Genomic DNA, 13,779 nt, shown 5'->3' with positions numbered 1-13,779 from the left:
ACTGTCACATCTTCATCTCCATCCTGGACTCCAGTGGAGAAGCTTCACTGCACTCACCATCCAACACAAAGCAGCTGACTTAGCCCTGTGTTGACAGCCTGCTGCTAAAAGTCACAACTCAGTGTTTCCCTCATTGTTTTCTTGGAGACCTGCAGCCACAAGTGGACCTGCTGATGTTGATCCACCCTGTGACTGGAGGAGCTGCTGATATAGCAGGGTGGCTAACACCAAGAGCACACACACACACACACACACACACTGTTTACGTACCCTAAACGTATCACAGCCTTCCTGCAGTTCCTCACAGCTGGAATCAGTCTCAATCTTCCCTCCATTGATGTCTTGTACTTGCTGAGGTCCAACTCCTCCAGAACCTCCTCTGACATCTGCAGCACGTAGGCCAGAGCTGAACACTGGATGGCTGAGAGTTCCTTACTTGATCTGTTCTCTGACTGCAGGAACTCTTGGACCTCCTGATGCACTGACTGATCCTTCACCTCCAGCAGACAGTGGAAGATGTTGATGCTTCTGTCAGGAGAAACATTCCGAGTGTTCATCTCCTTCAGGTTGTTGATGACCTTCTCTAAGGTTCCTGGATGGTTGTCAGTGAGACCCAGCAGGCCTCCTAAGAGTCTGTGGTTGGATTCCAGACTGAGTCCATGGAGAAAGCGAACAAACAAGTCCAGGTGACCGTTTGGACTCTTCAAGGATTTCTCCATCATCCTCTTCAGAAAGGTGTCCAAGGTTTGGTCGCCTTCTTTTCTAAACAGGTTTGACAGTTTATCTAATAGCCCTGGTTTTACATCTTTGACAAAATCTTGAACAACCTGGTTGTTCTTGTTGGTGAAACAGTGGAAGATGAAGACTGCAGACAGAAACTCCTGGACGCTCAGATGAACGAAGCAGTAGACGGTTTTGTGGAAGATCACACTCTCTCTTCTGAAGATCTCTGTACAAACTCCTGAGTACACAGAGGCGTCAGTCACACTGAGACCACACTTCTCCAGGTCTTCACTGTAGAACATGATGTTTCCACTCTCCAGATGTTCAAATGCCAGCTGGCCCAGCTTCAGAAGAAGCTCCCTGTCAGCCTCCATCAGCTCCTGTGGACCTCCTCCATACTTGTGCTGCTTCCTCTTGGTCTGGACCAGCAGGAAGTGTGAGTACATGTCAGTCAGGGTCTTGGGCAGCTCTCCTCTCTGCTCTGAGCTCAACATGCTCTCCAGAACTGTGGCAGTGATCCAGCAGAAGACCGGGATCTCACACATGATGTGGAGGCTCCTGGAGGCCTTGATGTGGGAGATGATCCTGCTGGACACACCTTCATCTCTGAACCTCCTCCTGAAATACTCTTCCTTGTGGTCATCGGTGAAGCCTCGTACTTCTGTCAGCCTGTCCACACATGACGGAGGGATCTGATTGGCTGCTGCAGGTCTGGAAGTTATCCACAGCAGAGCCGAGGGAAGCAGATCTCCTCTGATCAGGTTTGTTAGCAGGACCCTGACTGACTTCTTCTGAGTGACGTCAGTCGCCACCTGGTTGTCCTCAAAGTCCAGAGCCAGTCTGCTTTCATCCAGGCCGTCCAAGATGAAGAGAAGTTTGCAGACATGCAGCTGCTCTGCTGTGAGCTTCTCTAACGTTGGATGGAAAACATGGAGCAGCTCCAGAAGACTGTAGTGCTGCTCTTTGACCAAGTTGAGCTCCCTGAATGAGAGAGGAACCACCAGATGAAGGTCCTGGTTCTCCAGGCCCTGGGCCCAGTCCAGAGTGAACTTCTGCACTGAGAAGGTTTTTCCAACCCCAGCGACGCCGTTGGTCAGCACCACTCTGACTCTGAGTCCCTGCTGCTCAGGTGAGGCTTCAAAGATCTGGCTGCACCTGATTGGACGGTCATGGAGGCTCTCCTTGGTCTTCTTGTTCTCCAGCTGCCTGACCTCATGCTGTCTGTTGACCTCCTCACTCAGTCCCTCAGTGATGTAGACCTCAGTGTAGACGCTGTTGAGGAGGGTTTGACTTCCTGCTTCTTCACCTTCAGTCACACGTTCACATCTCCTCTCCAGACTGATCTTCTGCTGCTGTAGAAGCTCCTGCAGACCATCACCAACTGGAGCAGAGAAAAGGTTGGAGGAGAAACAATGAAGTTGCCATGAGGGCAGAATTGTCATTTTAATTCCAGATTCTAACTTCACCCTGAGACATAGCTGAGGACGACTGTTGCTGCTGCTGCTGCTGCTGCTGCTGCTGCTGCTGCTGCTGCTGCTGCTGCTGCTGCTCCTCACCGCCAGGACTCCCCCCTGTCTTCCTGTGGAGACACTTTGGCTTTGACTGATTGGATCAGTTGTTGGTATCCATCACTTGTCCCCTGTTTTTCTGACACCATCATTAGTTGGATGGAATCATTGTCTCCATCAACACTAACTGACAGCCTGCTGGCCTCCTAGTGGGCTCTTCACAAATCACTTCTTGTCTTTTGCTCTGTTTTCTAAATTCAATCCCTTCATGCAGCTTCACAATCAAACAATTTGACCCACAAAGAATAAAGTGCAACCATTAATGACGACATTTTCAACCACGACTTTGCACCTATAATCCATTTGTAGCTGTTTTCTAGGCTGGTCTGACTATTCTAGTCTAGATTTCTAGTCTAGTCTGGTCTAATATGTCATCTATTATTAGATGACATATTAATCTGTCAAATGTATTTTTTCTATCTGGTGTGGTTGACACCTGGTGGGCTCTGGTTGAACAGTGGCTCTGTGGAACTGGCCCTTTGTTTCTCAGCAGACAGAGACAGTGGAGTCACATTGCACTGAACTTTGGATTGAAATTCATCTCAGAGGAGTTGAGCTGCACTTTATGACAGAGCATCAAACATTCCTGCCACTGCATAAAGTTCAGTCTCAGAAGGGCTTTGCTGCATTTCAACATGATGAATGTGGCCATGTCAAAGATTCTCTTCTCTTAACCACTGACCACAACATCTGACACCTTTTCACCTTCTGAGGAATTCATCACTGTCAAATCAAACTAGAATTAGACTGAGAAAAAGGGACATTAGTGTTCTTACTGTGTTCCAGAGGCTCCAGGTTCATTACTGAAGGCTATACGTTCACCTTTAGACCAGGCACTCAGAGACATCCCACTGGACCTTGAAGACTTCATACTCTGTGTCTTCGAAACAACTCTGCAAACAAAAATTATTTTTCAATGAAATTTGTTTTCAGTCAGATTAAAGGTTTTCTAAATTAGTAATAAGATTTTATTCTGACTAATAGTGTCTGTCTAATCATAATGTAATACAGGAAGCCTGTTTTCTTACTGTGTTCCAGAGGCTCCAGGTTCATTACTGCAGGCCATAGGTCCATCCATGGACCAGTCTCTCTTCAGAGACACCCCACTGGATCCTGGAGACTTTGCTCTGTCTTCCTCTTGCTCCACTGGAAGACTCATCTTGAGTCCTGGAGTCAGTCTGAGGTGAAACATCAAGTGTGACAGTGAGCTGAGAACCCAGTGAGTTCCACTTCAGACAGAGAGAACAGGAAGAAACACTGAGTTCCCAGTGGGATCCAGCATACATACATACATACCGTCGGGTTTCCAACATTCCCGTTAAAGCCACTCTAGGTCTTGGGCTGCAATTATTTATCTTAAGGGGCAACATGACAAACCAGAATCGTGTCAGAGGGCAACTGCCTAACTGCTGCTGTTACCGCTGCATCTGTGAATGTCAAAATGGAGCCTGAAAGGGAACTGAAACAACTCAGACTTCTCTTCCTGCTTCTGCATTTCCTCATTGTATGAAGACAAAGGCCACAATTTTTAATTTTATTTTTATTTTAATCATGATTTATTCTCATGTACATTGTCAGAGATTTCAAGAGAAGCTCACAAACAAAATACTAAACACAACAGATACACTTTTGAAAAGTGGCCACTGGATTGTGTTTGTGTTCTGTGGCTCTTTACTTTCACTTTATTCCACCAACCACTGCACCGTTAAACTAAAGCTCTCTGGCGCCGCCATTGGGCCAAGACAAGGACAGACGTCCATGGGACATGAACTCCTCTCTCACACAAAGACAGTTACCTGTGGCCAGAGGTGGCAAGAGACAAAGTAGAAATACTTGACGTTACAAGTTTCTGTTGTAGAGGAGGAGGATTGATTCATTTAATCCATCAACCTCACCAAGAGATGGAAACAGGACATTGAATATGTATATATGGGTTTCTCATGCAAGTTTACTTTACAGCAAACAATAATAACAAAAATAACATGCACAATAAGAATACATAGTTCTGAGTGAGAGAGGCGGAGCGAGGTGACTGTGGCAAGATGGGCGCCAGTGTGGACGTTCGAGTCCATTGGCCAGCAGCGCGGATAAGACATCTAGCCTTCTGTATATATCTATGGAGTTCGCCTCCAACCAGCAGGTCCGCCGCCGTACTGACTGAGTTGTATGTCTTCCGGTACGGTCCTATCTCAATAGTCAGGTTGTCAGAGTGTTTGAAAGGATGCTGCTGGTTCTGTCTGAAGACCACAAGGAGCATCTGTCCTTCCTGCCGAAGGTCGATGCCGCAGGTAGCGCTCAGACCGCTTCTCCCTCCATGACAGCTGCACTCAGCTGCTTTTCTCGTGACTCTCCGCTGATTGTCAGCTCGTTATTATTCGGACTGGGACAAGATGCCACTCATATCGTCACTACAGTGAAGACATGAATGCTACTTTATTGTCTGTCTGACAGTGGCAACTCCAAGGTCCTAAAAGATCCACGTTGTTTAGTTTTCTGCCGGCTCTGTTTTGAATGAGTTTTTTTTTTGTTGACTTGTTGTCTTTTCTGCTGTCATTTAGAACCGCCCGCGCTGAATTGAAACAGTGGAAATAAGCCTCGTTCTATAGAAATATTTCACTGTGCCCTATCAGTGGTGGACTTGCCAAGAGCCAGCGTTTGCCGTGTGTGTGCAACTCAGAACTACAATGTCCAGCGGTGAAGCGATGATTTTGCTTGTCGCCCCTTTAAAAGAATGTCAACTCATTTAAATGGATACAGGGAGAAAGTGGTTGAAGGATAGATAGATAGATAGATAGATAGATAGATAGATAGATAGATAGATAGAGACTTTATTGATCCCTTTGGGATGACTCCCTCAGGGAAATTAACACTTCCAGCAGCAGTAGTACACACCAATGGAAAAAGAAATTTAAGCACACAGATTGAAAGAAATAGCAGCACACAGATAAATAAAAAAATTAAATTAAATAAAATAGCGGCACGCAGGTATAAAATAATAAATAATTACTAATATACATATTATATATATATATATACATATATATATATATATATATACATATACATATATATATATACATATACATATATATATATACATATACATATATATATATACATATACATATATATATATATATATACATATACATATACATATATATATATATATATACATATACATATACATATATATATATATACATATACATATATATATATATATATATATATATATACATATACATATATATATATACATATACATATACATATATATATATATATACATATACATATACATATACATATACATATATATATATACATATACATATATATATATACATATACATATACATATATATATATATATATACATATACTATATATATATATATATATATATATATATATATATATATATATATATATATACATATATACATATATATATACATATACACAGATAAATAAAAAATAAAATAGAATAAAATAGCGGCACACTAATTATAAATAATTACTAATATACATATACAATATACATATACATAATAATGGCCACCTCCCTTCCTGACCACTACCCTCAGCACTCTATGTCCTCCTCCTCCCCCCAAGTGAGGAGTTTTAGAGAGTGATGGCATGATGGACAAAGGAGTTCTTGAGCCTGGATGCACGTGCACAGTGTGCAGTATGAATGACTCATCAAATGTCCTCTGGTGGAATCTTTTATTTTAATACTCAACAACTGTCAGGTCTTTTTGTAAAAGCTGAATGTCTGAGCGTCGTTGCTGTAAGGAGCACAGATGGTTATTTTAGCTGATTAAAACTGATACATTGACATGCATTATATTTTTAAATTACATAATTCAATACTTTGAAAGCTCAGTCATACCTTAAATATTGAATTGTATTTTATTTTCGTTTACATTGTAAATTAAAGCAATCTTGTGCAATCAACTACAAAAATTATATATTTATAAAACAAACACAACAACAAAAAACCTTCCAAAACAAATTTGCACAACCAGATGCATTCACATTTTTTTTTAAACAACTCTGTAAACGAAAAAAGGAGAAGGCTGAAGCTGAATCTTATTTTTGCCTCAGACACAGTGGTGTCAATATCATAACAATAATCCCTTTGGTTTATTTAAGGATCTTAGTTGAAATATGGTGTTCATTTGAACAGAATGCCTGTTTGATTTAGTTAATTAGCACTGGATGCTAAAATGCTAATAACCTATGAAGTAAGTAAGTAGGTAAGTCAGGAACATTTCATTTATAAATCACCTTTCAAACATGAAATGCAGTTCAAAGCCTAAACAATAAAACATGAGAAGAGCAGATTAAACAATCTTGTGTACAGAGAATTCAAATCTACTGCGGTTTAAAATGTATCATCATCAGCCCAGCACGGAGAGAAAGAGTAGATCAAAGAGGCAGATGAAACCTCAAAGTACTGAATGAAATGTGTGTGTGTGTGTGTGTGTGTGTGTGTGTGTGTGTGTGTGTAGCTTGCAGGTGGAGGAGGGGAGGAGCCTCGGTGTGTCACTCATCTCCAGTAGTTGTAGTTCTGTCAGTCACCACTAGATGGAGGAAGAGACAGCAGGAGTCAGGACTCACGGTCCTTGAACGCATCATCACAGAGACGTTGACTGTTGATGGAGATGATGGAGTGACTGGTGAGAAGAAGCAGACTCTCAGTCACATGTCAAGTGTGGAACATATGAAGGTCATGTGACCATGGAGTGTTGGACTGATACTGAGGCCTGATGAAGATGAACTGATCAATAATTGAGTGGTGAACTGAGAGAAGAAGCAGTTTGGCAGCAGATGTTGGATGAATGAGGAGCAGCTGGACGTCACCATCCTACACTCACACTGTGACTGGGAACACTGGACCTCTGCTGTGGGATCAACTGGCTTTGGTGCTGGAACCATCATCCACTGCTTCCAAACCAGTACTGACCTCACACTCTCCAGTTGATAGTCTCTGCTGTGGACAAGATCCATCAGTGGCTTCACTGATGATTCCTGCAGCTGGTTCTCACTCAGGTCCAGGTCTCTGAGGTGGGAGGGGTTGGACTTCAGAGCTGAGAGCAGCCAATCACAGCTGAGCTTTGACAACCTGCAGCCCCTCAAACTGAATAGAGAATAAATGATGGAGAGTTTATAATGATGGAGAGTTTTTCCAGGGTGTCATCACTCTGAACATCAAAGTGAAATTTGTTTATTGTTTTAAAAAAACAAAAAAATGGGGGGTGGGGGGGAGAGCAAAAGACACAAAACATTTATCCAGAGGGAAAAGGGGCAGGTGCTCTATCTGTCCACGTCTCTGTCTACATATATTTCAAACACAAACCAGTGTCTGCAAATTGAATTTCCAACACCAGTGTAGTGAAGAACATGACAACAACAACAAGAGTGATAGAAGTTGTAGAGTGAAGAGGGTGAACTGACCCCAGAGTCTCCAGTTTACAGTCTGGACTCTGCAGAAAGCCATTCAGCTCATTCACCCCTGAATCCTGCAGCTGGTTCTCACTCAGGTCCAGCTCTCTGAGGTGGGAGGGGTTGGACTTCAGAGCTGAGGCCAGCCAATCACAGCTGAGCTCTGACAAACTGCAGCCAATCAACCTGAATAGAGAATAAATGATGGAGAGTTTTTCCAGGGTGTCATCACTCTGAACATCAAAGTGAAATGTCGACTTCAGAATTTGCAACTACAGAAAAAAAATGGGAGAGAGTGCTGCAAACTAAAAGTTAAAACCTAGATGGCAGAGTTTTCTACACTGTACCTTTAAACTGTACCTTTTGTATCCCTTTTATTTTCTCATTTTCCTTCATGTTCCAAATAAATAAATAAATAAATCAAATCAAACTAAAACGTACTGCTCAACCACATTTATTTATATACATATATGTTTGTATTGTAGAATTGAGTGACATGGTGGTGCAGTGGTTAGCACTGCCATCTCACAGCAAGAAGGTTGTGGGTTCAATTCCAGGCCTGGGACTTTCCTGTGTGGAGTTTGCATGTTCTCTCTGTGTCTGCATGGGATTGCTCAAGTGTCTCTGGCTTCCTCCCACAGTGCAAACGCATGCATGTGAGGTGGAATTGGACTTTAAAGCTGTGTGTGTGTGTGTGTGTGTGTATATATATAATGAGAGCTTTGTATGTATTTGGTTTGGTGCATCTCATCTCTCCCTCTACATTCTTTTTATTTCCTTTTCACCACAACCAGCCAAAGTAGATGAGCGCCCTCTGCTCTGGAGTTTGGATCTGCTCTAGATTTTATTCCCACAGAGGAGTTTTTTCCTGGCCATTGTCACCCCCTGCTGGTCTGGAGGGATCAGTTGGTTTTCTTCTGATTGTACAAAGAGGCTTTGAGACGCCTTTGGGTGAGATTCAGCAGGAGTACAAATGAAAGTTGATTCCAACCTTGTTTCATACATTTCAAGCTAGTATCTGCAAATTGAATTTCCAAAAGCAGTGAAGTGAAAATCATAACAACAACAACAAGAGTGATAGAAGTTGTAGAGTGAAGAGGGTGAACTGACCTCAGAGTCTCCAGTTTACAGTCTGGACTCTGCAGAAAGCCACTCAGCACCTTCACTCCTTGAATGCTTCAGCTGCTGGTTCCAACTCAGGTCCAGCTCTCTGAGGCGGGAGGGGTTGTACTTCAGAGCTGAGAGCAGCCAATCACAGCTGAGACAAACTGCACCCTCCCAACCTGAATAAAGAATAAATATTTGATTTCTTCCATGGTGTAAATGTCATATTAAGAGTCATTTCTCCCTGTTAATGATCCAGATGTGCAGCTGTTTGGATAACCGAGTCATTCCCTAGAACAAGTCATTGTGCCAGTGTGGATCATCATCATGTTGTCATGTTGCAGTGTGTCTGTCAGTGTGCAGCCAATCAGCAGTGAAGATGGAAAATAATCAGTGAGTCCTTTGTGTGCTTGTGGCTGTTTTCACTCATCAGAGTCTTGTGACAAGTCAAACACATTCAAAGGACAAGATGAAGAAATACTGCTGCACTATTAATCTGCCTTTAATATTTCTTCACAGGATCTTCTGCTCAGTCATGTGACCTTCATCACCAATCAACAACTTCCATTGAGCTCCAAAGTGACTGGAGACATTTTCCACACTTTCTTCCACCATCCAAAGTCTTTTCTGGCTGCAGATTGTTGACATGAAAATATCAACAACATCCACTTTGTCTAGATGAGTCTTTAATATCTGCTTCAAAGTCTTCACACTGAGCAGTGTTACACACCAGTTGTCATCTGCTGACACACACTGTCCACCAGTAGAAAGCAGGAACTGACCTGAGAACTTCCAGACTGCAGTTTGGACTCTGCAGTCCAGCACAGAGCAGCTTCACTCCATGATCCTTCAGGGTGTTGAGATTCAGGTCCAGCAGTGTGAGGTGGGAGGGGCTGGACTTCAGAGCTGAAGACACCACTGCACAGTGAAGCTCTGAGAGTTCAGTGAGATATCTGCAATGTAGGAGAGCAGAGAGAGAAGTTGTGGTTGACATGTGAGATTCTGCTGACTGTGAAAGTGACTCAAGACTCTTTAACATCTGATCAGCTGCTTCCATCATCATCGTCATCATCATCCTCATCATCACCATCATTGTCATCACCATCTTCATCATCACCATGATCATCGTAATCATCATCATCATCCTCATCATCACCATCATCCTCATCATCATCACCACCATCATCATCACCTCCATCATCATCATAATCATAATCATCATCATCATCATCACCACCACCACCATCTTCATCATCATCATCATCATCATCGTGTAACCAGGGTGTATTTGTGCACAGTATGGATGTGATAGTGCTAATCAGTGCAGCTGTGTGTGTGGCAAAGCACGATAGACGTGTGGTGTGGACTGAGTCACAGCATGGTAACGTACAATATTCCAGCTTCTTCAAGTTTTCAGAAGTCCGTGTCCAGCTTGGTTTGTATCCATTCTCGATTTTAGAGTGGGCCACTTGCTGGCTGATCTCTAATTTCTTGAGACGGTGGGATTGTGAAACAGCTGATCTCCTGAACTTCTGAGTTGTTTGTCACTATAGCCCTGCTGCTATTAATGTAAGTTGTCTGATCGCTGCTGTACTGCTCCCCACTGTGTGTTGACTATGTTATGATGTGGAGTGCAATGACGTCACTAGCTGTACCATCACTCTGCTGTTACCTAACCTTAACTTTTTAATGACGCTATATCTAAAAACTGGTCAATTCATACATTCCCTCCACTGGTGTTTCTAGAAATCTAATCTTCTGATCACACAAATTTTAGTTATTGTACATGCTACAATCATCATCATCAGCAGCAGGTCCTCAGTGTCTCCACTGCAATCTCCTCAAACAGGGAACTCAGTGCAGCTTCACACTCCAGTGTGTGACTGACAATGTTGCTCTGATCTGCTGCTTCAACTCAACATGATGCTCAGTTGTGTGTAAAGTCACTGCAGCTTGGAGCTCCACTGGATGAGAGTTCCTTCACTGGCGTCTCTTCGGACTCCACTGCATCTTTGATCCAACTGCTGTTTTATTGTCTGCTGCCAAATAAAGGAAGGATGTGATGTGTTTGTGTGTTCAATCTGTTGATTGTGTTGATTGACTGTCTGCATGAATCCTTCAAGCTGATCAAAGCTCCTCCTTCTGCCACTGTCACATCTTCATCTCCATCCTGGACTCCAGTGGAGCAGCTTCACTACTCTCACCATCCAACACAAAGCAGCTGACTTAGCCCTGTGTTGGCAGCCTCCTGCTAAAATTCACCACTCTGGGGCAGATCCTCAAAAAAGGGCGCGCAGCGCTAAAATGTGGCGCATTTTGCGGCGGGATTGCGCCCGCAATCTGCGGCACAGATGCGGGGATCCACAAAGGTTTTTGCGCTAATGACATGCAGGCGCAAACACGCCCACGAATGCGGCACCTGAAACAGGTGCGAATGTTGCGGTCTGGCAACCCGAGAGCAGTTTGCGCCTCAGGTTGTTCGTGAGTGCGTGTGTTTGACAGCAAAACTCTGCTAGGATAAAGGCGCTCCTGCGCGCGCCTGGCATTACGATGCCTCCTCCGTCTACCAAGACTGCTGCCATAATGGAAAGAAAGTCAAGACGCGTTAGTCACCAACACCTGAGTACCATTTGTATTTTTCATAGCCTATCTAAAATATTGGCATATATACTGAAGTCTATGCCGATCTATATATAAGATTTGGGGAGCCATATACATATTTCAGGCTTTTCAGAGAGGAAAGTTTCACTCAGAAGCCAGAAACACTTTGACAGACAGAAGCTGCGCCTGGTTTTGGCTTGCGGTGAATTCCAATTCCTCCCTTAACCCTCAATCTCAACCCTCAATCTCAAAAATGCGCGCTCCCGCGAGATGCAAGTGCTGTCCCGATTCGAAGAACGTCAAGTTGAGGGATGAGTTTAAGGGCTGTATCGCCCTCAATATTGAGATTCTCCGGCACCACCCTTGGCAGTAAGTGCTACCCAGAAGGCATTGCGTATTTTCACCAAGACATCTTCGAAAAAGATCACGATGTAAAAGCGAGCTACAAATGGAAGTATTTTCTTAGTTAATAAAGATATAAATATTACGAAACCATTGTATTGTCTTAGTTTAAGTCCGGTCCTGGCTTCACGACTTGTATACCTCGTTGTGTAGCGGAGGAGGACTTCTTCCTTTTTCGCCGTCTTTTTCTTTTTGTCCTTCGTCTTCGTCGTTGTTGTCTTCTTGACAGACTGGACGTAGCTTTGGCGTAAGACCGCCCCCCACAGTCTGAAGACGTAACTGCACTTAAGGGGTGTCCCATTTCTAAGCCCTTACACTTATTTTTGAGGGCCAAGATTGAGGGCCAAAGATTGAGGGTTAAGGGCGAGGGTTGAGATTGAGGAGTTAAGGGAGGAATTGGAATTGGCCCTTTGTGTCTGTCAAACTGCGCACAGACACGAGCGCAAACTCTTTCTGGATCTGCCGCTGTTTGAATGAGGCATATTTGCATAGAGGGGGGCGTGTCATTTTGCGAGTAATGACTCATTTAAATACATTCAAATGAGTCTGGCACAACCCTGCCGCGACTTGTGTCTCGTGCGCTGATTTTCACGTTTGCGTCCTCTCTGTGGCTCGGCATCACCGTTTTTGGCGCCGTTTACAGATTTTCAGGACACACACACACACACACACACACACACACACACACACACACACACACACACACACACACACACACACACACACACACACACACACACACACACACACACACGATGTCTTGTACTTGCTGAGGTCCAACTCGTCCAGAACCTCCTCTGACATCTGCAGCATGAAGGCCAGAGCTGAACACTGGACCACTGAGAGTTCCTGCCTTGATCTATTCTCTGACTGCTGGAACTCTTGGACCTCCTGATGCACTGACTGATCCTTCACCTCCAGCAGACAGTGGAAGATGTTGATGCTTCTGTCAGGAGACATCACCAGTGTTCATCTTCTTCAGGTTGTTGATGACCTTCTTTATGGTTCCTGGATGGTTGTCAGTGAGATCCAGCAGGCCTCCTAAGAGTCTCTGGTTGGATTCCAGACTGAGTCCATGGAGAAAGCAAACAAACAAGTCCACGTGACCGTTTGGACTCTTCAAGGATTTCTCCATCATCCTCTTCAGAAAGGTGTCCAAGGTTTGGTCGCCTTCTTTTCTAAACAGGTTTGACAGTTTATCTAATGGCCCTGGTTTTACATCTTTGAGGAAATCTTGAATAACCTGGTTGTTCTTGTTGGTGTGACAGTGGAAGATGTAGACTGCAGCCAGAAACTCCTGGACGCTCAGATGAACGAAGCAGTAGACGGTTTTGTGGAAGATCAAACTCTCTCTTCTGAAGATCTCTGTACAAACTCCTGAGTACACAGAGAAGTCAGTCACAACTGAGACCACACTTCTCCAGGTCTTCACTGTAGAACATGATGTTTCCACTCTCCAGATGTTCTAATGCCAGCTGGCCCAGCTTCAGAAGAAGCTCCCTGTCAGCCTCCATCAGCTCCTGTGGACCTCCTCCATACTTGTGCTGCTTCCTCTTGGCCTGGTCCCTTAAAAGGATATACGTTGTGACTGACGACCCCCTCTCTCTGCCCTGCCTGCCTTGTCTTCTCCCTTACAGGTAGCAGTGGGCAGGGATTGGGTTGTCAGGGAAGTTGCTGCACCTGAGCTCAGGGAGCTTTTAAACACTCTGGCTGCTCACTTCTCTCTCTCTTCCACCCGGCCTGATGCAAAAAGTTCTTTACACAGTTTGTTTCAGCCTTTTGGTCAAATGAAAGCTTTTCTAAATGATCAGTTTTAACAGGAGGTTTTAAATTGATGGCACAATAAATCACATTACTGCTGTCTGTCTATTCATCATATAGTACAGGTAGCCTGGTTCCTTACTGTGTTCCAGAGGATCCAGGTTCATTA

General features: G+C 43.8%; 2 protein-coding genes across 2 annotated transcripts in view; both read right to left on the bottom strand.

Annotated features, from left to right (window-relative positions):
- LOC142900070 (NACHT, LRR and PYD domains-containing protein 14-like) overlaps window positions 1–3,768 on the bottom strand; it is a 90,793-nt gene extending 87,025 nt beyond the window's left edge. The window contains exons 1-3 of the mRNA XM_076047942.1: window positions 3,588–3,768; window positions 3,320–3,469; window positions 271–2,104 (exon numbers count right to left, since the gene is read on the bottom strand). Of these exons, the coding sequence (XP_075904057.1) occupies window positions 271–2,104; window positions 3,320–3,365 (1,880 nt within the window). The 5' untranslated portion in view covers window positions 3,366–3,469; window positions 3,588–3,768. The remainder of the gene's footprint in view (window positions 1–270; window positions 2,105–3,319; window positions 3,470–3,587) is intronic.
- A 2,412-nt stretch (window positions 3,769–6,180) lies between these two features.
- LOC142880264 (ribonuclease inhibitor-like) lies at window positions 6,181–10,896 on the bottom strand. Its single transcript, XM_076017478.1, has 4 exons — window positions 9,629–10,896; window positions 7,755–7,928; window positions 7,264–7,437; window positions 6,181–6,973 (listed from the first exon to the last, which is right to left on the bottom strand). The coding sequence occupies exons 1-4, from the start codon at window positions 10,114–10,116 to the stop codon at window positions 6,907–6,909; spliced, it is 903 nt and encodes a 300-aa protein (XP_075873593.1). The 5' UTR covers window positions 10,117–10,896; the 3' UTR covers window positions 6,181–6,906.
- Between the last annotated feature and the right edge of the window lie 2,883 nt (window positions 10,897–13,779).

Source organism: Nelusetta ayraudi, unplaced genomic scaffold, assembly GCF_046127955.1.
Source record: "Nelusetta ayraudi isolate G7.1 ecotype Tasmania unplaced genomic scaffold, CSIRO-AGI_Nayr_v1 ptg000001l, whole genome shotgun sequence".
NCBI lineage: Eukaryota > Metazoa > Chordata > Actinopteri > Tetraodontiformes > Monacanthidae > Nelusetta > Nelusetta ayraudi.
The sequence above is the reverse complement of the archived record's forward strand: the minus strand, read 5'-3'. Positions and strand labels throughout refer to the sequence as shown.

Excerpts from the sequence above, each read along its gene's own strand:
- LOC142880264 (XM_076017478.1), bottom strand. The coding sequence starts at position 10,116 with ATGATGATGATGATGATGATGAAGATGGTGGTGGTGGTGATGATGATG. Across the intron at positions 7,929-9,628 it reads TGCAGTCTGGAAGTTCTCAG|GTTGATTGGCTGCAGTTTGT; the intron begins GTCAGTTCCTGC and ends TTCTCTATTCAG. Across the intron at positions 7,438-7,754 it reads TGTAAACTGGAGACTCTGGG|TTTGAGGGGCTGCAGGTTGT; the intron begins GTCAGTTCACCC and ends TTCTCTATTCAG.